This window comes from Nannospalax galili, unplaced genomic scaffold, assembly GCF_000622305.1.
Source record: "Nannospalax galili isolate Female #2095 unplaced genomic scaffold, S.galili_v1.0 scaffold734, whole genome shotgun sequence".
In the NCBI taxonomy this organism is placed as follows: domain Eukaryota; kingdom Metazoa; phylum Chordata; class Mammalia; order Rodentia; family Spalacidae; genus Nannospalax; species Nannospalax galili.
This window is the reverse complement of record NW_008337073.1, coordinates 4,203,875-4,228,268: the sequence shown is the minus strand read 5'-3', so window position 1 is coordinate 4,228,268 and position 24,394 is coordinate 4,203,875. Positions and strand designations below refer to the sequence as shown.

Sequence of the window (24,394 nt, the reverse complement as noted above, 5' to 3'; positions counted from 1 at the left end):
ACCCCAGCCACCTTGTTTTTAATAAACTATATTTTTAGTGATTGAAAGTGACAATGACAGTAAGTTAAAAAGGGAAAAAAAATACAGATGTTCTGAGTGTGTGTGTGTGTGTGTGTGTGTGTGTGTGTGTGTTTTGCTGGGGATGGAACCAGGACCCAGGATCTGGGTCTACCACTGAATTATACCCGCAGCCCTCAAATGATATTTTTCAAGGCTTTTCTTAAATTGTTCCTCTCTTATAAAACTTTTCATTTGAAAGAACTGTTTTCTCCTTGAACAGGATATTACATGACAGTTACTCCATGACTTCTGTCATTTGCAGGTCTCTCTTTCTCTTTGCCTCCCTGCCTCCCTCCCTCCCCTCTCTTCCTCCCTCCTCCTCTCTCTCAACAAGTTCTTAGCCAAGGGCTTTGCACACAGGAGACAGTGAATATGTAATGAAATTTAGAATTTTTTTCTTAAGTTGGAGACAGGACCCAGGTTCTTACATGTATGGAGCTACTCTTTGGAATTCCAACTTTAGTTTAGAGGCAGGATTATGTCTTAGTTTTGGTAAAAGGTAAAGGCTAAAATCAATTCTAATGGCAGTAGGAGTGCAGAAAATGAGAAAAAAGTCATATTTGAAAAATGAATATATTATTAGTCCCAAACTCTATTTAGCAGTATCAGGGAACAGATAATATTTCAGTCTGTAGATTTATGATGCCATGATAACTGACACATAGGGAAACTTGATATCAGTGCCAGTTTTCTAGTGCACTGATACATACACATCCTCCTGCTGAAACTTCTTGTCTCTAAGACAGTGATCTAACATCCCATGTGAGTCTGGACATGCATGTTATAAATAGCACTGGCCCTCAACTTGGTGAGGTGTGTATATCACCAAATCAAGTGTCCCTGAAGCATGACAAAGGTTCCATCTTACCAGGGAAGGTCACTAGAAATTTAGATTTTAGAGTAATCTGAACACACAGGTTGGAGGGCCAAATATGTAAGAAAAAAAATTGCTTAAACACTATGCTTAGCCTTCCCAAGATTAAAAAAAAAAAGTTTATTAAGCCACCTGTGGTAGATCACATCTATAGCTCTAGAACTTTAAGGGGCTGAGGCAGTAAACTGCCTGAAGCCTGAAGACAGCTTGAACTACATAGTGAGTTTCAGGCCAGCCTGGAATAGAGAGGGAGACCCCAAAACAAAACAAGTCTTTCTCACTTTGACTCCACTCAGAATGCATTCTATATATAAGCCATGTTATGGCTAAAACCACCAGGATTGAGGTCCCACATAGTCGTCATGCCTATGATCTGAGTACTTGAGAGGCTGAAGTGAAAGAATGGTAAATTCAAGGCTAGTCTGGGCTATTGTGAGCCCTTGTCTCAAAAAACAAAGCAAGTGTTAGTGTTGAAACAAACTTTACCCTTCTTTTTAAAACATTTATTTATTGTGTGTATGGCAGGCAGTGGGGGGTGGGGTGGTTGTTCCTGCATGCATGGTGCTCATGTGGAAGTCAGAGGACAACTTAAGGGGAGCTGGTTTTCTCCTTCCACCATGTGGGTTTGGGATTAAACTACAGTAGTCAGGCTTGGAAACAAGAACTTTCACTCCTTGAGCCATCTCACTAGCCCAAACTTCCTGGTCTTAATAGGTACTTCTAATGCTCAAGTGATTTTCATCAAGCTTTTAGTTGCCTGAAGAATCTGGACAGGAAAGCAGATTTCCTTAAATATGAGACTCATGACAAGGTCTTGTTTTCAATTCTTGTTCCTCTACAAAAGTATATTATACAAATACAGACATTTCTTTACCAAGAAAAGCTACTAGAAGATGTGCATATTATGAAACCTTGACCTAGAATCGTTTTCCTGAGCCTGATAAGCTTCTAAATTGCATTTTTGGTCTGTTTGGACGGTTTGGTTTTGGCTTGTGGTCAGATTAGGTTGCTAGCCTATAAACGGGAGCTCTTAGGAACATGGTTTGAATACATTTGTTGAGCAGAAAATGCAAAAGAAGTTGCAACACCATTACCAATTAAGGAAGAAATGGAGTAAGCTCAGCCTTCTGCCACATTTTTAAAAGGTGCTAATGGTCTCTACAATTCAACTTTATGACTTAGCTGTCTACCCACCCATCCACAGATACATGCCTCTAGGGCATGTTGATACAAAATATCCTCTTAACAACCTTTACCTTTTCAAAGAGGACAGGACAAACAGTTATGAATCAGCAGATCTTGGCTGCAGCATGAGGATGACTGATGAGCCTCTGAGTTAGGTGAGAAACCACCTCTTGCCAGGGACTAGCCATACCCAAGGTGAAACCAGGAAAGGAAGCCAGAGAGACATGCCTGCATACTTTTGGAAATTAGTTACCACCTACCATTTAGGACCTAGCCCTAGAGAAGTGTTCAGAGTAATAATGGGGGAAACTCACTTCAGTTTACCAGGTTAGATTTGTAGTATCATGATTTTCCTACCTCTGCATAGACAAATTATTATTTAAAGAGCAGTTAATATTTTATGTCTCAAAAGGCAATGAGATTATTATATTTTTTTCCTGTCTTTCTGAGACAGGGTCTCACTATGCTGCTCTTGGCTGGCACAGAATTTGTTATGTAGACCAAGCTGAGCTCAAACTCACAGAGATCTGCCCACCTAGTACACTGCCCCTCCACCCCAGTCCCCTGGAATTAAAGGCACATGCTACCATGCCCAGCTAGATTTTTTTTTTTAATCAAAGAAAGAAAAGAACCAGGGGTGGTGGCACATGCCTATGATCTCAGAACTTGGGAGGTGAAGGCATGAGGATCAGGAGTTCAACATTTTGTGTCAAAAGAAAAAAAAAGGCAGATAGAAAAAGATGGTGTATGGAAGCCATAAATGCACTCTTAGACCACCAGGTGGCATCATGGACTAACAGAAGTTAATTAACTCCTGCTTCATGTCCTTTAATGGGAGTAACACAGATTCAGTTGAAGCTCACCATGTGCAACTCTTAGGGATATGCAAGTTACCTTCCTATTCATATAAGGTCCAGGATAAAGGATGGAGCCCCTAAACTACTACATCTTAGCGTTCTAAAATTTCTATGGTAGGGCTCTGAGTAAGCCTTACCACTCCTAGAACCTACTCAGAAGTACTTCAGCTAAACTTTACTAAACTTAAGTCACGGGTGGTGGGGGTCTGGGGCTCTCTGCAGTCAAGCATCCTGATTCCCAGACTATGTACTGAGAACAGTTGGTGGCAGAGTCCACAGGAAATGAACACATTGAAGGAGTCACATTCCAGAGTCAAGTGCTTTGAATAGGAGGACACGGCTTGCTTTGTATTATCCAAGTTTCTTCTTTCCTCCATAAATATGGAGTGATCCTAGCCACAGATACAGAATTACAGGATCCTGAGAAAAATATCTAAGCAAAAAGCATTTTACAAAGCTTCAAAGTTTGAAACAAGCAATTTAAAATTACCCTGGCTCTTTGAACAAAGACTAGACTATTTGAAATATCAAAACAGAGACGTAAGTGTCAAGTTACATGACTGACATCTTCAAGGCAGCTTGGTGAAGTACTCAAGAGCCCTTCCTAAAATCAGAAGGTTGAAATTCTTACTCTCTTCGTCCAGTAATGTCTAGCCAAGGGATATTTTTTAAAGCATTTTATTTTTATTTCATCTATTCATTTTTATGGTGATGGAGATCAAACCTAGGGCCTACTACTGAGGGTCACCTGTCCCAACAGTAGTACTTGGGGATATGTGAAAGAATTATGCTGGCCAGCTTTGGTGGTACATCCCAGCTACTCAGGAGACTGAAGCAGCAGGATTACAAGACTGAGAAAAAATAGGAAGACCCTGTCTGGAGGAGAAGCAATTAAATTGGACCACACTGTAATGATTCTAGTTTTAAATATTGTGAAGAATACTTAATTCTAAAATGTTTATGAGAAATTTGGTAAGTTAAATAATAATGGATAAAACTTAAACCACGAACATTTCTCTAAAATAATATGCAAGATTTTTTTGTTTTTTTTTGGACAGGTTCTCATGTAGCCCAGGCTGGCCTCCTCGAACTCCTTCTATAGTTGAGGCTGGCCTTTAACTCCTGATTGGCTTACCTTCACCCTCCCAAGTATTGTGATTATAGGCATATACACCCAGCTTGATTTCTTTTTTAGACAAGGGTGTTGTTATGTAGCACAGGCTGGCCTCTGCCTTAGCTTCCTGAGTGCTGGGTTTCAGGAGTGTGCCACCATGCCAAGAATAAGCACAATTTTAAAGTATTTGCTTATGTTTTTATAAGTGCTTGATCTGACTTAACAATATGTATAATTTTCTACTCTGTTTTACCCCCGATAATGTTTTATCTGTTATCCAAGCATAACAGATTATATGCTATAAATAACATCCTATCTCACTCCTGAAAGTTAAGAATTTGGATAAATAGTGTGATTATTTTAGTTGTTAAGCAACACTGATCGATCTTAATACATTTGTCTTTTTTCATACTTGAAATTACTTCTTTGGGATTACTATGAAAAAAATGTTTAACTCTAGTTCCAGGGGATCCAACACCCTCTCTGACCTCTGTGGGCCTTGCATGCATGTGGTGCACTTACATACATGCAGGCAATACATTCATACACATAAAATAAAAATAGTAAATAAAATATTTTTTAAAAATTATTATTTTGCAAAAGAATCTCTGGGGTTGAAGAAATGGCTCAATGGTTAGCAGCACTTGCTGCTCTTGCAAAGGACCTGGGTTTGGGTCCCAGAACCCAATGGCAGCTAATAACTGTCTATAACTCCAGTTCTGACAGATCTGATGCACTCCATGGGCATTGCACGCATGTGGTGCGCTTATATACATGTAGGCAAAACACACAAAATAAAAATAAATCAAAAAATAAATTTTTATATTTTTTATTATGTTATGTGTATGAGTGTATTGCCTGCTTGTAGGTAGGTGCACCTGTGTCATGCAATGCCCTTGGATATCAGAAGAGGGTGTAGGACTAACCCTGGAACTGGAGTTACAGACAGTTGTAAACTCCCAGCCATCATGTAGGTGCTGGGAATTAAAACCAGGTCTTCTGTAAGAGCAGCCAGTTATCTTAATTGCTGAGCCATCTCTCCCACCCATGCCCCCAAATGAAAATATTATGAGAATTATCAGTATCAGTTAATGACTGCTTTAGCTTTTTGGTGATAATATAGTCCAAGCAATTAATAACTTTCTTTTTAAATAATGTTTTCACTACTTAAAATAGCTTAAAGGTATGAATATTTTCCTTTATAACTGCTTTGTTTTTCTGGACCTAGAAAACCATCTTTTCTCCAAGCCCTATCTTCAGGGCTCTAATAAATGGGGGCATTATATTTTTCTGTTGGTTATAGCTTAACTCTTCATATTTTGTTTTGATTTTTTTTTTTTTGATCTTTTTGAGACAGGGTCTCCCTGTAGCCCCAGCTGTCCTGGATTCACCATGGAGACCAGGCTGGCCTCGAACTCACAGAGATCCGCCTGTCTCTGCCTCACAAGTGCTAGGATTAAAGGCGTGCCCCACCACACCCGGCCTTTGATTTTATTTTTAGCATATGCATTAATGAATAGATTTTTTATTTGTCACATTAATAACAGGGTATCTCAATAAACAGTCCAATCTTTTCTCTGTTGCCTTATGTGATATAAAGGTTTAGTTCAAGTTGTCTACTCATTCCAAAGATGGAGTAATTATTCTCCTCTTGGAATCGGCAGATTTATTTTTGCAAAGGCATGGCATATTTTTATTTGTTGATGTTTTAGAACATGTGTTAACTGGAGTTTCCTTCCCAGAATATTTTAAATAATTTTCTATTTGTTGTTATATGCCAAATAATTTTGAGATGTATCTATAAAATTCCAAAATTTTAAGCTAATCTTAATGAGAATATGACGCACTGTTAACGTTAGAAGCTAAGGTGACAATTCTACAGCACAAGGTATCACAAATGCTGGAGCTATGGGATTGGCTAGGACAAGGAGCCTTGACTAATCCTTATATCCCAAGCACCTACAACAAGGTATGGTACACAGTCAATCAACCACTGCTGAATTTATTTGTGTGTGCATTTTTCATTTATTTATTTTGTTTGTTTATTATTTATTTATTTTGGTCTTTTTGAGACAGGGTCTCCCTATAGCCCCAGCTGGCCTGGAACTCGCTTTGTAGACCAGGCTGACTTTGAACTCACAGAGATCCACTTGCCTCTGCCTCCCGAGTGCTGGGATTAAAGGCGTGCACCACCAGGTCTGGCTCATTTATTTATTTAAGACATGATCTTCTATGCAGTCCAGAGTGGCCTTGTACTTAGAATCTTCTTGCTCGGCTTCCATGCCTGGCTTGTTTGCTGAATTCAAGGGGGACTAAATTAAACTTTAGTTACCACTTCTTGCTTCAGAATTTACTAAGCAATTGAGATGATATTTTGAAGATTTCAACAAGGCAGGCAAGAATAGGGAATAGTTTAGCAACCTGGGACTCTACTTGGTTTGAGCTGTGCACAAAAGTCTCTTCTAATAATGCACTTGGCAGCCTAGGAGTCTCACCTACATGTACTGCACACACACACAGTTCTCTCTGAACAATGTACCTAGCAACCCAGGACCTCCCACCTGCATCATTGCATGTCCACTCCACTCTGAATAGAATAAGTTCCTCCTCCCTAACAACCATCAAACATGGACAGTTTCTAAATATATTCCCAGTTATATCTGGGCATGAGAGTTGGGGATCTGTTCGGCCTGCCCTAGTTTTGGGTATGTTTACACTAAGGAAAATTGTCATCTGAATCAACTTTTAGGAAAAATCCTCTATACATATTGGGAACCACCCAAACTACAGCCCCTAGTTATCTTTAAATCCCATAAAAGAACCCAGCCAATAACTTGGGACCCTTGAGTACCTTCTCACTCATGCGGCTTCCTATCACTCTTGACTATGTATTCCAATCTGTACTATAACTTTGCTTTTGAATGACATTTCTTGCTACCTTGCACTTATTTCAATTCCTTGAATAAGACACCAAGAAACCAGAAACACTTGGTCTATTCACCAACCACTGATAACATTATATTTAATTGAAAAGTGGTGTGGCTTGACTCTAATTCTTCTGTTATTCAAGTATCAGTTCAGTTTTAGTCCCTAAATATGTGGCCTTGGGCTGCCTTTTATAAAGGTGGTGTTTGTATACGTTAGAAAAGGGGAAATTTCTGGGCTCTCAGTCTCCAGGCTCATGCCTTAGAATGAAAGAAACAACTTCCTGTGAATTTGAGAAGGCCCCTTTCTTGGGCCAATGGAGTCCCTTACTGGTACACAAAATATGGTCACAGAGGGCAGGTTGAACTTGGACCTCAACTGAGCACCCTAATGCAGGGCAAAGCAGTGAGAAAGACCTTGCTTATAATAGACTTCGACAACCCTGGTCTTGAGATGGCAGCTTCAAGGACTCATGAACCAAACCTGCCTCCAAGCTCCTCCTGGGATAAAATTTAGAAGCATATCTCACAATGAATAGAACCTTCCCTAAGACCCTTTTTAGACCAGCTAGTCATATCCAGAATGCACTCAAGAGGAGTCAAATTCATAGGAAAGTCTCTCAACAAAAGTAAACATCCATTATTTTGACTTGGCTAAGGCTCTTTCTTAATGGACACATTTTCCAATCAAGGTTGCCAGTTTATCAAGTGAGAATCTTGAGTGTAGAAATGGCGTTGGCACATTTATCCACACTTAAGTGTAAAGAAAATCTTATCCATATTTGTTCCTACCACTCTATCAACAAAGAGCAAATCTGGGTTTAAGGAGACAAGCATATTTTACTATTTAACAGTCAAGTGAAGAATAAAGCAAATATAAGCACCACAGTGAGTTCAAATTTAGCTGAATTTCAGTGTTTTCTTCAATGGGAATGTCTCTTGTGAGTCCATAGCTCTGACAAAAACTGTGAGAGAAATTCTAGCAACAAATTCTGCTCACTAATCTATACCAAAACAAGGCCCAGCGACAGAGTCATGTGGATACTTGCAGAGAATCTGGGTCAAACTCACACTAAGAATTGAGGAAAGAATGGCTTTGTAGTAAGTAATCACCACTGGTAGAATTCAGGGTATTTGCAATCTTGCACGGATAAAAACAAGCACACAAATGGACCTTATTTTCACTAACCTTTAAATGAAATATAGAATGTCTTCCTAACATGAATACTGGCAGCAAACCCCAGAAACACTGATAATCCTGTGACTCTAGCCTTCACCATGGAAATCCGAGATATTTTTATGGCACATTATAGTTGGGGCAGACAACTGAAAATATTGTTTACTCATAGCACTATGTCAAAATCATGGTAATTATCTTCTACCAGATCTTTTTATTTAATTCAGTACCAAAGAAGCACATTTATTCATATGAAGTGGCACAGCCTACTGTAATCCCTGCAGTTGAGAGGTAGAAGCAGGAGGATCAGGAGTTCAAGGTCATCTTTGGCTATCCAGTGAGTTTGAGGCTAGCCTAGGTTACATAAGACCCTTTCAAAACAACAACAAAAACTGGCATAAATCTGGGGATGTGGCTCAGCTGGTAGTCTGCTTGCCTAGCATGCACAAAGCTCTGGGTTTGATCCCTAGTACCACATGCCACAGTGCATGCCTGTAATCCCAGCATTTGGGAGGTATAGGTAGGAGAATCAGAAGTTCAAGATCATCCTTGGCTACACAGGGAATTGGAGGCCAGCCTAGGCTACACTAGACTCTCTCAAAAATACAAAAACAAACCATCAAAAGCTCACGTATAAGAACAGGTAGATAAAATGTGCTTACTTTGCTGGTTTTAAGGTCTTTCCACCACAGCATTAAAATATTTCAGATATTATTTATGTAATGGTAGATCTTAAAATGCTTTCCTTAAAACTATAATTAAATATGAATTGCAACAGCACAAGAACTGGGCTAACTAACAAGAAAGAAATGCCTCCTATCAAGGCCTTTGGGTTCATGAGAAACTAAATTCATTATTTGGAGTCTAAGTCCCTTTTTAAAAATTTTTAAAAATCAAGCTCTCCATTTTTAAAAGTTTAAAAATCAAGCTTTTAAATAGTATTTAAAAAATGATGTTTTTTCTTTGGAGACAGGTTCCTCACTATGAGACCCAAGCTGGCCTTGAACTCACAGAGACTCACCAGCCTCTGCTCCTCAAATTCTGGGATTAAGGGATTACACTATTTACCACACTCTACTAAAATGACTTAAAAAAAATTTTTATGTGTATAAGTGTATTCCCTGCATGTATGTAGGTGTACCCATACTGTGCAATGCTGCGGAGGTCAGAAGAGGGCTTCGGATTCCCCTGGAACTGGAGTTAAGGATGGTTCGTAGCCACCATGTGGGTGTTGAGAATTGAACCCAGATCCTCTGCAAGAGCAGTTGGTGCTCTTAACCGCTGAGTCATCTCTCCAGCCCCTACTAAAATGACTTTTGATGTATACAATTAGCTCTATTTTTAAAACAAAATACTTGACATGTGTTCTCTGTAAGGATTTTTTCTTAGTAATCCATTAATTTGATATTTTTAATCTACGTATTAGCCTGCTCATCCCTCAAATTTATAGCTTCAGAATACTGTAAAAGATGTTTTTAATATCCCATTTCCTACCAACATGGGATATCTTGAATTTATAAAACATATAGGGAATTAATGCCATCTCAGATGAAAGGCAAAGACTATAGAAAAAGTAATATATTGTTAAAGCAACTTTTAATATAAATATTTTGAACAGGATCAAAGAAACCATACTGAATCAAAGTTCAAAGCACTGCTTTTTCCTCACTAACTGAAAGGGTGGAAAATATTTTCAGAGGAATTTTAAATTATATTTTTCAGTATACTTTCTCCAAAGTGATCCTTACTGATTTTTCTTTCAGAACTTGTGTAATAAACTTTCCACAAATAAAAGGCTTTATTGAACATTCTACTAATGTAACATATACAGGTAGAGAACAAAAAATCTGAAAGGATCACTTCCAGATGATAGAAGATGAAAAAGGATTTGTTTTTTTATGTATATACTACTTACATATTTTATGTATATAAAAGATCCCTTCAAAGAAAAGTATCAAGATCCATGCATATTTTAGAGAGAGGTGAAGAGCTCAATGGAAACCTAAGTAGTTGGACACAACTTCAAGGAGACTGTAAGACCCATGGGACAGGGGTCACTGCTGTGCTGTCTGCCAGTGCCCAGGTGTCCAGGTCAGGGCTGGTCCCTATAAATACTTGCTCAATGAATGATTAATGAATGAGTGAATATGGCCTGGAAGGATACGTTTCATCAGTGAGAAGCCTACTATAACTAGGGCAAAGTTAAGTAAGACTTGAATAATTCTGGGCTATAAAGTATGGTCTTGATACTGAGATAAATATGCTGTCAACTCTGTAATAAACAGAATGAAGCCTGGAGATACAGCTCAGTGATAGAATACTTGCATAGCATGAATGAGGTCCTGGGACCAATCCCTACTAGTAAAAAATAAACTAAAGCTCAGAATCTAGTAAACAGAATGAAAGTGTGCCTTTCGCAGAGAAATTAAGTAATGATTTGCTAGCCTACAAAGGGGCATGTGCTAAGAAGTGGCATGACCAGTATGAAAATATTTCTGCAACTTGGTGTGGGTGTAGAAAGACCTGACCTGGATCACAACAGGGCGAGGGAAAGAACCTCTGAACCTCTGAAAGTACCTGAGTAATTGGACACATGCTTTCAGTGTTGAAGCTTGTTTAGTGATCCAGCCAGCCAGCCAGCAAACACTCATGGTGCTACTGCAGGAGGACTTGGAACCTTATAATAAGGAGCAACTTCTCATTTCCCCAAACCTGTCTTTGATATATGTCAGGATCTATTCCACACCCTGATAGTCTTTTCTTGAAGAGGCAAGAAAAAAAGAAATATGAGCTAGATCAATACTCTTTCTATAGCAGGGTTTGTTTCTTCCTCTCTGCTGCTTCATAATTCCCACTCTTCACAGCTTCAACTAGGATCTGAGCCCCTGATACACATAAAGATCAAGCCTGACTCTAAAGTATTAGCCATGACTAGCCAACACAAAGTAAAATTTACAAGCATTCAGGCTTAAATTAAGTAAATCACTACACAACTGTATGCATCCTTTTATATCGTTTTGAGTGGACCTTTAAAAAATGCTACAAAGAATTAGTTTATTTATTCAAGTATTTGTGTTAGTGGTGTTGGGGGTCCAAGACATGGCTATGTACATGCTAGGTAAGTGCTCCACTACTGAACTATACCCTCAAGGCTTCCTAACAAGAATTCGGTTGGAATTTTTCACTAAAACAAAGGGAGAGAGAGCTTTAGCAGAAACTGGAGTTCTCTAGGTTGGGAAAAAAAAAAAAAAAAAAAAAACCCTGCAGGAAAAACAGGATAGTTGATCAAACAGTAGCAAAGACTGCTGCTTCTGGGGATTTCCACTCACTTTTCTCTAAAAAAGATTCTAAAAGAAAATATCCTGTCTCATCAATCCCTCATCTATGCATTTCTCAAACTTCCCCTGTCAAGAAACCAAGGCAGGTACAAATGTACTTATACTGTGTCAGGCAGGAATCCTTCCCCTGCTCTGAAAAAAACCTATATAATAAATTGACATCAGGAGTTGATTCAAATAAAGGCTCACTCTTCCTTTCTACTCCTGTACATTTTGTTATTTGGAATTACTTCAAATTCTATAATGGAAAAAAAGTACTTACTTGAAAGGTTAGTGAGAGGATTAAATCATTTGAGCTTGCTTTACCAAACATGGGGCCCAAGTTAATTAATATAATTAATGCAAACTTAAGGCTTAACATTGAACTTCTAAAACTCTAAATGAGGAAGCAAGAAGATAAGGAATTTGAGGCCTGGCTTAGCTACAGAGTTTGAAGCCAGTCTGTGTTATATGAGATCTTGACTCAGAAAAAAAAAACATAAAATAAAAGAGACAGCTAACCAGCCCACCCATCCATCCAAAAAGCTAAAAACCCAAGCACACAGACAGGAAGTTTTGGGAACAGCATTAGAAAATACTCTTACAGTTGGGAATAATCAGATCATAAAAATAAGCACTGGAGGGCCGAGTGTGGTGGTACATGCCTTTAGTTTCAGCAGAGGCAGAGGCAGGCAGATCTCTTGAGTTTGAAGCCAGCCTGGTCTTCACACTGGGTTCTAGGTAAGCCAGGGCTACACAGTGAGACCCTGCTTAAAAAAAAAAAAAAATCTTAGGGGGCTGGAGAGATGGCTCAGCGGTTAAGAACACTGACTGTTCTTGCAAAGAACAGAACCCACATGGCAGCTAACAACTGTCTATAACTCCAGTTCCAGGGGATCTGACAGCCTCTTCTATCTTCTGCGGGCATTGCATGACATGGGTGCACTTACCTACATGCAGGCAATACATGCATACACATAAAATAAAAATAAATAAATAAAAATCTTAGTATTCATCCCTGTTTCTCTCTGGATCACAGTAATTTTTAAAAAATATATTTTATTTATTAGGGGCTGGAGAGATGGCTCAGTGGTTAAGAGCACTGACTACTCTTGCAGAAGATCCGGGTTCGATTTCCAGCACCCAGATGGTGGCTACGAACTGTCCTTAACTCTAGTTCCAGGGGGATTTTATTATTTTTATTTTATGTGTATGAGTGTATTGCCTGCATGTATGTGAGTGCACCCGTGTCGTGCAATGCCACAGAGGTCAGAAGAGGGCGTCGGATTCCCCTGGAACTGGAGTTACAAAGGGTTCATAGCCACCATGTGGTGCTGGGAATTGAACCCGGGTCCTCTGCAAGAGCAGTCAGTGCTCTTAACTGCTGAGCCATCTCTCCAGCCCCGGGATCACAGTACTTTTAAGTGCCTCAACTAATATGATTTGTATAGGTTCGGGAAGGACATTCCACCTTCTAGCAGAGCTTTCCTTTTAAGGAGAAGACAGCCTCTCTAATGCACTTCACATCTTTGAAATTTTAAAACTTTTAACTAATAGATAATTTAAACCCAGTTTAAAACCAATCAAGATTATTCCCTGAATAGTTTCACAGTATGTAAAACTTATCTAATTTTCTTTCCCTTGAGGGGAATACACTAAATTATAGACATAAAATATACTCCTATCCTTAAAAAGTTTATAATCAAATTAAGAAATCAATATTTCAGATTGTGTAACTTACGTATTACAAGGCACTGACAACTAAGGGTCAAAGAGATGGAAGAAATCAGAGATGATTTTAAAGAGAATGGAGGACTTCAGGTCAGGTATAGAAGAGAAGAGTTCGAATCAAGAAAAGGCAGAGGAAAAAGAATGTTGTCTTGCTACCTCCTTTAGTCTGACTGTGACCTCAAACAAATCATCTGCGGTGGTTTGAATGAGAATGTCCCCCATAGGCTCCAAGTATTTGGACATTTTTGGCCCCAGTTGGTGGCGCTGTTTTGGGAGGTCTTAGAAAGTGTGGCCTTGTAGGAGGAAGCATGTCACTAGTGGTGGACTTAGAGAGTTCTTAAGTGTGGCCTTACAGGAGGAAGCATGTCACTAGTGGTGGACTTAGAGAGTTCTTAAGTAGAGCGTTCTTAAGCCTTGAGGGATTTCCAGTTGCTCTCTGCCTCCTGTGCCTACTTGAAGACGTTAAGTGCTCTGCTTTTGCTCCGGCCATCTCTTGTCACCCTGCCTACCCACCAAGACAGACTTTAATTCCTCTGGAATCATAGCTCAAATAAACTCTTCCTTCTATAAGTTGCCATGGACATGGTGTCTCATCACTGCAACAGAAAAGTAACTATGAAACCATCTATCATCTTTGCCGCTCAATGAATCCACAACTACTGAGGATCTATATGCATGGTATTGTGCATCAATTAAATAATGGATGTATGGGAAACTGGTTTAATCTTAAACTAGAGGTAGATCAAATCTGAAAATAAATCTGCCTACAATTCCAGAACTTTTAAGCTGAGGTAGGAGGATTACATGACTTTGAAGCTAATCTGGGCTGCTTAATCCAGGCCAGTCAGGACTACATGGCAAGACCTTGACTCAAACAAAAGCAAGATCAAAGTATGAAAACCCACAAACCAAAAACAAACCTAAAAGTAAAGACCAAGCTCACAGGATATTGGTATTATAAGGCAAATAAAATCTGTTTTGATTACAAACATGTGCCACCATGCCCAGTTTGTATGCAGTGTTGGGGGACTGAACCAAGGACTTCATGCATACAAGGCAAGTACTCTACCAACTGAGCTACATCCCCAACCCCAAATCTGTTTTCTTAAAAACAGTTTTCAAAAAACCAGGCATGGGCTAGTGAGATGGCTCAGTGGATAAAGGTGCCTGTCACCAGGACTGATAACTTGAGTCCAATTCCCAGGACCTAAGTGGTGCAAGGAGAGAATGGAGTTGTATGTAATACTGTATGCACATACCTTACCACAATAAATGAGTAAACAAATGTAAATAAAAAGAAAATTAAAAAGCCAGGTATGGTGATGCATGCCTATAAACATAGCACTGGAGAGGCTGAGGCAAGAGACTAGGTAGTTTGAAGTCAAGCCTGGCTACACAAACTGTGTCTTTCGGAAAAAAGAAAAATACCTCCCCAACACACACAGCTTTAAAGACTTGCTTTCTCATTTCTCTACCCAAAACAACTTAGCAAGCAATCTAAGTTAAACATAGGCAACTTTTTACTATGCAGAGTACCACTGTGTGGGAAAAAGCTATTATTTACATCACATTTTCAGTGTCCTGATCCTTCTCACATCTGAAGTCACAGATGTCTATTACCACTAAAAACTACTTACTCTCCAGCTGTGGAAATAGCCTATGCTCTTCAATAGCTAGTTTATGACAAAGCATCGGATTTATCCAGCAAAAACACTATACGTGTATCAGTGCTTGCTCCTGTCCTGTGAATTCATGATCTTGGCCCAAAGCAGACGAGGCACTGCATATGGGCAGGATCCCCTCAAATTATTTGCTTTGCTTTCTATTATTCCAGAGGCAAATCCATTACCTAACTGACAGATAAAATTCAAACTAAGCCTTGACACACTTCAGGTAGCAGGTCCTAGGGCTGAAAGAAAGCCTTCTCTGTTGTAGTCTGTCACTAAGCAAGCTGGGAAGGCCTGAGGCCTCTGTTGACAAGGGAAATGGGGGAAATCCTGCTTTTCCATGATTCACTTACTTCCTCCTTTATCCATCTTGGTTTAAGAGAAACTGATTAAGGAGACAGCATGAACATCACTATTTATTTATTTATTTATTATTTATTTATTTATTTGGTCTTTTTGAAGCAGGGTCTCCCTGTAACCCCAGGTGTCCTGGAACTCACTATGTAGACCAGGCTGGCCTTGAACTCACAGAGATCCGCCTGCCTCTGCCTCCCAAGTGCTGGGACTACAGGCGTGTGCCACCATGCCTGGCTGAACATCACTTTTCAAGGACAATAGCTAGAACAAAGTATCTCAAAATTTATTTACACTAAATGACAAAAAAACCACTAATGAACTGTGGTAGCATTTCACTGTTTACATCCATTTTGATACAAAGTTTAATGCATATGTGTATGTGTGTGTGCAGAAGCATGTGACCTAATTATGGCGCTGAGCACTCAATAAATTTCAGCAAATATTTCAGAGGATTTAGCAGTATGTGCTAGATAGTATGCTTGGATAAGATGATGTATATTAGCTTTTTCTGTGATGTCAAACCACTTAATCTTTATAAGCACGTTATTTCATCTACAAAAATGATACTGTATTATTTGCACAGCTATGGGGAGTTTATAGAGTCAGGGAACAAAAGTACCAGAATATATCATTGCCTTCATCTAAATCATAGCTTTTATTCTCTTGTAAACTAGACAGAGGTCTAAAATCCTGCAAATGATGGCCAAGGTACCAAAGTAAAAATGGTAATGTTATTCCTACCACTACTATGAGCAGTTAACATTTAGAGTTTACCATGTCAAAAGAACTATTCTAAGGACTATGCACATTAGCTCATTAATCGATTCTTACTGCAACCCTGTGAGGACAGTAGCTAGAGCCATGATAGTGTTAAGCAAATATATGGGAGAGATTCTCTAGAGCCCTGAGCAATTGAGAAAAGACCTTCTTGGGATTAATAATCATGTAAAATGACACAAGGATGTGGGTTGAGGTGGTGAAAGATGTTCAGAAGAAAAGGCATTACCTACATGAATGCCCAGAGGTAAATACGATGCTGGATGATCAAAGAACTACAAGCAGTTCAGATGATGTAATCCATGTACTAGGCAGAGTGGTTATTAGAGTGACAGAAGAAAAATGCTTAGGAATGGCAGAGCAGATGGGGTCAATTGGCTGGTACTGTACTGGAGACCCTACCTGTCAACAAAAGCTGGTACTGAGGGATCCTCTGGACTGGCTTCAGCAGATAGTGCTTCAGGGCCAGGCTGGCACAGCGAGGGCTCATCTAAAAGAAAAAAAAAATGTATTTAAAATAAACCCAGCTTTTTTTTTTTTTTTTTTCCCCAGAAGCAAGGAATCCAGGTTCAAGCATCCAAGTTCAAGCCAAACTTTAAACAGCCAGCAACTCTGGAAGGGATTCTTAGAGATGCTTCCTTCCGTAAGGCGCAACTGTTATGTGGCAAGGCAAGCTGGCCTCTCCAGTAGGTCTCTGAAGCCACCTGCTCTCAAGGAGCACTGATTCACAAGCCTCTCGCAGAGCATAGTGCCCACAGATACATTTCATACTGGACAGCTTCTACTCAGAGGGGCATCTGCCAGCACAGTCCTAACTACAAACCCCAAGGAATCAAGAGAATGCATGATCCCCAAAATAAGGAAGCAGATAAGAAACTACTGGGAGTTGGACTCCAACAATAATCAGAGCCATGTGGGAATATATTCATCATAACAACTGGGTAGTGGCGAGATTTGCAGAAACTAAAGATAAGAACAATCTTGCTAAGTTAATCCCTTCTCTTAGAAGACTGAAGGATGCAAAAATCTTTATCAATGAATAGTCCTATGAAAAACAGCCAAATCAGAGTGTATATAGGAACACTTGACTCTGTAATATTTTTCTTTTGGGGGGTACGGGGTGCTGGGGATAGATTCTAGAAAATGCCAAGCACATGCACTTCTATTGAGCTATCTCATGAGCTCTGGAACATTCTGCCCTAACCATAAAGGCATTTGATTCTATCTTTAAAACTGTTTTCCTGGGGCTGGAGAGATGGCTCAACGGTTAAGAACACTGACTGTTCTTGCAGAAGACCCGGGTTCGCATCCCAGCACTCATTGTGGCAGCTAACAACTGTCTGTAACTCCAGTTCCAGGGCATCCGACAGCCTCTTCTGTCCTCTGTGGGCATTGCATGGCACGGGTGCACTTATCTACATGCAGGCAATACACGCATACACGTAAAAAAAACAAACAAAACAAAACTGTGTTCCTTAGTGTGTAGAGCAGATATCTGCCCATCCCCGAGCTTCACCCCATTCTCTAGCCCAAGAGTTCACTGTGTAGCAGGATCAAAATGAGCAGGGGAGTATGTTCTTGCATCTCTTTTGAGATAGGTCTATGTGCCTCAGGCTGGCCTTGAACTCTCCATCTTCTTGCCTCAGCCTTCTGAGAGGATTTTCAACATGTGCCATGATACCTAGTAGTACTACTTTTTAAAAATAACATTAAGACAGTAATAGAGAGGAAAAGAAAAGACTACAAATGATTTTAAAGTCCAATTATTTGTCTTTTGTATGAATTTGTACAAAATTAAAAATCAGCAATACTGGGCTAGAGAGATGGCTCAGCAGTTAAGAGCACTTGCTACACTTGCAGAGGACAGGAGTTGGGTTCCCAGCACCCACATGGTGGCTAACAACTGTCTGTAGCTCTGGTTCCAGGGGATTTGACATCCTCTTCTGGTCTCCATGGGTACTGCCTAAATGGGTGCAGGTAGAAACTCATATTCATAAAATAAAAATAAATAAAAAAATCAGCAATACTACAAATAATATTTTTGAAAATTTCATTTCTAGTTTTATGTGACTAGAATTTACTGACTGTTTTAGTTTCAAAACAGAGAAATAAATACTAAAATATGGTAACTCAAACTGATGAAGTAGAAGTAAACTAATTTTTTTTAAACATGCAATATCAGTTCTTGCAAGGTAGAGGCAGGTATACCAAGGTTCAGGTTCAGCCTTGACTATCTATCAGGCTTGAAATAAGCCCAGGTAACAATGTACAATATGATTTTATCCCCCATCAAGCTTGTATACCTCAGAAATTTCAATCAAAACACAAAGCTTTATCTGACATATGAAACAGTGACTTTTTTCCCTTAATTGACATTATACTGTGTTATTTATCTAAAAGAAAATATAAATTATGTTCTCTTCTATTACTGTAGGTAAGTTGTCAGGCAAATGACAGGAAAGGTTAAGTTAAAAATAAGCAATGTTTCCTAAAATAATCAAATTAATCAGAACAACAGGCAGAATGGAGATTGCCAGGGAGAGAAGGGCAAGTTAATGTTTCATGGCCATGGAATTTCAATTTGCAAGACTGAGCAAGTTTCAGAAGTGTGGTTGCATAACACTGTCCACGTACTTCACACTACAGAATTGTATGCTAAAATGGCTAAGATATTGGGGCTGGAGAGATGGCTCAGTGGTTAAAAGCACTGGTTGCTCTCACAGAGGACCTGGGTTTGGTTCCCAGCACTCACAGAGTGGCTAACAATTGTCCATAGCTCCAGTTCTGACACTCTCTTTTGACCTCTATGGGCACTGTACAAAATGAGTGCATTTACACACATGCAGGCTATACACTCATACACATAAAAAATTAAAGTAATAATTTTTTTTAAATGGCTAAGATAGTAAGTCTGTGATATGTATATTTTACCACAGGGGTTTTAAAGACCTTTTTTTGTTATACTTTATTTATTTATTAATTAATTAATTTATTTATTTATTTTTGCATGTACACAAATGCCACAGCATACATGTAGAGGTCGGAGGACAACTTGGGAGTCAGTTCTCCCCCTTCACTTGTGGATCCTGAGGATTAAAGTCAAGTCATCAGGCCTGGCAGAAGGAGCCTTTACCTTCTAAGTTATCTTCTTGGCCTTTGTTTTGTTGAGTCAAGGACTCATATAGCCCAGGTTGGCTTCAAATTCACTATGTAGCTAAGGATAGCCTTGAATGCCTGATCTTCATGTCTCAGCTTCCCAAGTGCTACAATTATAGGCATGAGCCAACACAACTAGCTGATGAGACTTGAATGCCAGGAGTTTGATGACAGCCTTGTTATGGAGTGAGACATTGTTACTAACTCACTCTCATCAAAATATTATATTTTCAAGTCAAAACAGTCCAATGTGCAGTAACAGATTTTCAGAATTGAGTCTTGTACTATTTGAGTTTTTTCACTGTTTTGTTTGATTAGTTCCCTCTTTGGTTTAGAAGGGATTATATTTTAATATACTTTTGTTTGCACGCTTTGTTTTCAATGACTAAAATGATTATTAAGGCTTATAAAAATGTAAGACAAAAATGGTCAACATTAAATGGTGGCAAATACCTCAAATTCTCTAACAACAGCAGCAAAACCTGGATTTTTCTTGCACTGCTCATCCAGCAAAGCTATATTCTTATCAAATTCTTTGATGTATGTGGAATACATTTTTAAATATGGTCCCTTCTTTACAAAGATATCAGCAATTCTTTGTTGTTCAGTCCTATGGATAGAGGATATACAAAAACATAAAAGAGTCATTAATGTGTCCAAGACGTATCTACACCATCAGCTTGTCATTCTTGTCGTTCTTTTCTCTTCAAAGACATTGAGGGATGCCTGCTCTTCACCACTGGTTCTGTCCAAGAACACATCTTGTCCTGACCTTGCCAGTTCTCTGATTGGCCTCCCTGCTTCCATCCATGCCCCTTCTATCCCATTCCTCAGTGCAGCTAGAGTCTAAAAAATATGGTGCTGACTCCCAGTTGCCTTCTTTTTCTTTACTGAGACAAACTCATTAAGGTATCCAGACTGGCCTTGATTGCTCCTACTTGAATATACCCAGCTCCAAAGGCCTTCTAGTGCACTTAAGATAAAAAGAAATTTCATACCTTGGCATACAAAGGCACACAAGGACTACTGCTCCTATCTGATTCATGCCATGCTTCTCTTCCCTTTTCCTACTGTTCTCCAACTCTTCTTTACATTCTTTGATGATACCAGATTTCAATCCTACTTTGCAGCCTTTTACTAATGTTTCCACATCCCTGGAAATATGGAACCCTTGGAGTTCCTCCATTCCAGGGGTACAAGCTCCAATGTGTGTGTGTTTGTGTGATTGAACTTAGGGTCTTACATGTTAGGCAAGCACTCTAATACTGAGTTTTATATATATAATTTCCAGCCCATGTTCCACTTTCTTAGAGCTTTCTTTCAACATCAAATCTTTACTCAGCACCTTAGTATCTTATCAATTTCAGATCAAAATTTGTTTCTGATGTTTCTTATTTATTTATCTGGTCCTTCCCCCAATAAAATGTTTGCTCCCGGAAAGCAAGACCTGTCTATTCTATGTACTTTGATATCCTCTCTATGTAATTACCAATTAGCACAGTAAATATTTAATCCCCTGCTCCCAAAATGAATACTTGCTAGATGTGGTGGCTCACATTGTAATCCCACCTCTTGGGAGGCTGAGGTAGGACTGCCATGAGTTCGAGATCAGCCTAGAACTAGTGAATTTCAGGCTAGAATAAGCTGAGCTACAAAGTGTGACATCATTTAAAAGGAGAAAAAAGGCAATGGAAAAATGTTATTTCAAAAACTCAGATGATTGTGGGGCAGATATGCTGTCACTATCATGTGGGGTGGAAAGATGCGGGCAGATTCCCTGAGCATGGCAGGAGGCACCTTGTTTCTCATGGCTTTCCCCCACCAAAATTGTTTTCCCAGCAGGCAGTGGATGGATCTAGAAGAATCAGTGGCCTCAGACCATGTCCTTAGTTATGCAGCAGAACATGATCTGTGGCCTCGAGACCACGGAGAAGAACCATTAACTGGCTAAGCATGTTCTGCATGATAGCAGAGCAGAGGTGTAGCACATTGCAGTAAGGTGCACAGCTTTCTAGGCCACCAGGGTACCCTCGGCTTCCAAGTTTCCCAAGCAAAGAAATGTAGTATACCACCTCAGTATCACCTCAGTATCACCAAGAAATGGTCCTAACCCAGACATTCAACATTCAGTTTATAGCTAAAGACTGCTCTGTCTTTACCTGGTCCTAGAATTGAAAACTCTGTAATTTTTTAAAAATATTTTATTATTTTTATTTTATGGGTATGCGTGTATTGCCTGCATGTAGGTAAGTGTACCTGTGTTGTGCAATGCCTGCAGAAGACAGAAGAGGCTGTTAGATCTTCTGGAACTGGAGTTATGGACAGTTGTTAGATGCCATGTAGGTGCTGGGATTCAAACCTGGGTCTTCTGCAAGAACAGTCAGTGTTCTTAACCACTGAGCCATCTCTCTAGCCCTGAAAACTCTATAATTTCTATAACAATGTGAGCTCCTAAACTAGCCTTGTTAAAAACAAACATGAACATAGTGAGCCCCGTATAGAATATTTGGGGCTCTAAATGGCCTAATACAAATAAATATTTGAATCCAAGGTTTCTTGCATGCTAGACAAGTCATAAACGTAAATTCCTAGCTCTTTTTACTCCAAATTCTTATTTATTTATTTATTTATTTATTTAATTTATTTATTTATTCATTTATTTGGGGGTATCTGTGTAGAGATCAGAGGAAAATTTATAGGAGTCAGTTCTCTCCTTTTACCATGTGAATTGAACTCAAGTCATCTGGTTTGCTGGCAACAGTCTTTATCCACTAAACCATCTTGCCAGCCTGTTATTTTACTTTTTATTTTGAGACAGAGACTCATTATGTTGCCCAGGCTGTCCTTGAACTTGTGATTCTCTTTCCTCAGCCTCCTAAGTATCTGGGATTACAAGCCTGCTCAATCAGGTGCAGTGGGGGAAAAAAATAATAGAAAATACCTCATCCAGCCAAGTTTGGTGTGCACACCTTTAACCCCAGCACTTGGGAGGCAGAAGCAGAAGCATGAAGATCTCTGTGAGTTCAAGGCCAGCCAGGGCTATGTAGTGAGACCCGTCTCAAAGAACAACGACAACAACAACAAAAAAAACCAAAAAACATTATCCAGGGGCTGGAGAGATGGCTCAGCAGTTAAGAGCACTAGATGTTCTTGCAGAGGACCCAGGTTCTAATCCTAGCTCCCACATGGTGGCTAACAACTACCTGTAACTCCAGTTCCAGGGAATCTGATGCCCTCTTCTGTCCTCTGTGGGCACTGCAGGATACAGGTGTATGTACTTACACACATGCAGGTATAACATTCATAATACATGCAAATAAATAAAAACAAATGAGTAAAAAAAAATAGAAAAAAACATTATCCAAAGACTTGTGTTAGCTGTCTCTTTCATTAATTTAGTCTGGTTCTTAGGAATGCTTAATATCTTCTACAAATCTAAAATCTAAGGAAGCATCTAGTATTTGCAAAAACAATATTATAGAAAACAAAAGACATATTCAAGTCTTTTTATATCACTTGCTTATATAAATATGCCTATCTTTTAAAGCCAGTTCAGATTAATACTAAAATAAAATCTTATGAGGAGTAAAAGATAAAATATATAGGAATTATTTGGATAATTATACTTTATTCCTACTATAACTTTAAAAAATTACAGCCTGGGCTGTATCAGGAAGTAAAACCATGTCTCAAAAAAACAAACAGATCATGGGGCTGAGCAAACACTAAACAATTTTTAAAATGATATGTATTTAGGGGCTGGAGAGATGGCTCAGTGGTTAAAAACGCTGACTGTTCTTGCAGAAGACCCGGATTTGAATCCCAGCACCCACATGGCAGCTAACAACTGTCAGTAACTCCAGTTCCAGGGGATATGACAGCCTCTTCTGTCCTCCACGGGCATTTCACGGCATGGGTGCATTTACCTACATGCAGGCAATACATGCATACACATTAAATAAAATAAATAAATAAAGATATGTATTTAAATTCAGTGTGTCTGACCATAGAAAATATTCAATCTATAGGTCATTGCCAAGAAAATTCATATATTGAAAGAACTCAGTATAAGGAACACCAACTCCCTCTTCCAGGTGGGGCCTCCATAGTTTCATCTGAAGTTCTAAGCACTGGAGAGCATGGACTCAGTTCACTTTTACCAGTTCAACATTCTTTCCTCCAGTTCCTTTAGGAGATCCCGGTTGAGTTCATAGAGCTGAGGTAAGTAGTACAGGATCTGGTTTAGGGTTCGGTCATCAATCACTGGCTTCCCAAGTTGCTTGGAAGCATGGGCCACAGCATCCCGAAAATCCTATTATAGCCCAAAGAGAAAAATCAGTATGCATACATATCACTTCATAAAAAGCTAGCCACCCACTTCCCTAAGCCAATCTATGTTGCAAAGCTATATTATCTGTGCAAAATTACAAATTGAAAGTACCCATTTATTCCTGTCTCATTTACCTAGATAAGAATGTTTTCATAATTACAGAGTGGCTGGGGTGGATAGATAATTTAAGAGTAAATTTCTCTTAAATCTTTTATTTTGATCTCTGAATTTGGCATTTATATGAATCAGAATCCTGGATCTAAGACTTTGCTCTTGACTTACTACTACGTGTTTCCTTGGTTTGTTCATTTAACTAGGTGTAATAGCTATGCAATTAGTATTAGTTTAGTACTAGTAATGATATTTAATTAGGTATTGCACATAAAACTGCAATATATTTGGTATACAGAGCCAACAAAGCACTGAAATTCTGGATCTTACATTCTCGCCTCCCTCTAAACCAACCACCCAATAAACTCATGATTTACACATCAAGAATAAAAACTTCTCTCTTCACATATTTTTCATCTTCTGTTCTAAGACTATTAGTGCCATGTTTTAACATAGGTCAATAACACCACAGCAGTGGACATGGAAAGGGTGGGGGAGGAGGTAAATATTTGCTTAAGTTTCATTGTCCTCTGAGGGTAGGCCTCAAATTCTAAGCAAAATAATAGTGGAATCTCTTCAACAACCCCGGACTCAAAAACAAAGATCTGATCCTTCTCAGTAACAGTTTACATTCTAAATCCTCAAGCAGAATCCTAAAGACACTCACTAGGCTTTTTCTTTACTTCCAACTGTTTTCCCTTCAGGGATTCATTTACTAGGCAAATCAAACTTAAAGAGATAGTATTTCCTCTCTTGA

At 39.1% G+C, this 24,394-nt stretch overlaps 1 protein-coding gene across 2 annotated transcripts in view; it reads right to left on the bottom strand.

Moving 5' to 3' along the window:
• Window positions 1-24,394, bottom strand: part of Fgd6 (FYVE, RhoGEF and PH domain containing 6) — a 132,171-nt gene that overhangs the window by 27,136 nt on the left and 80,641 nt on the right. For both annotated transcript variants that reach the window (XM_029563092.1, XM_008832077.3), the window contains exons 6-8: window positions 23,357-23,508; window positions 19,650-19,806; window positions 16,443-16,530 (exon numbers count right to left, since the gene is read on the bottom strand). In XM_029563092.1, coding sequence (XP_029418952.1) covers window positions 16,443-16,530; window positions 19,650-19,806; window positions 23,357-23,508 — 397 coding nt within the window. The remainder of the gene's footprint in view (window positions 1-16,442; window positions 16,531-19,649; window positions 19,807-23,356; window positions 23,509-24,394) is intronic.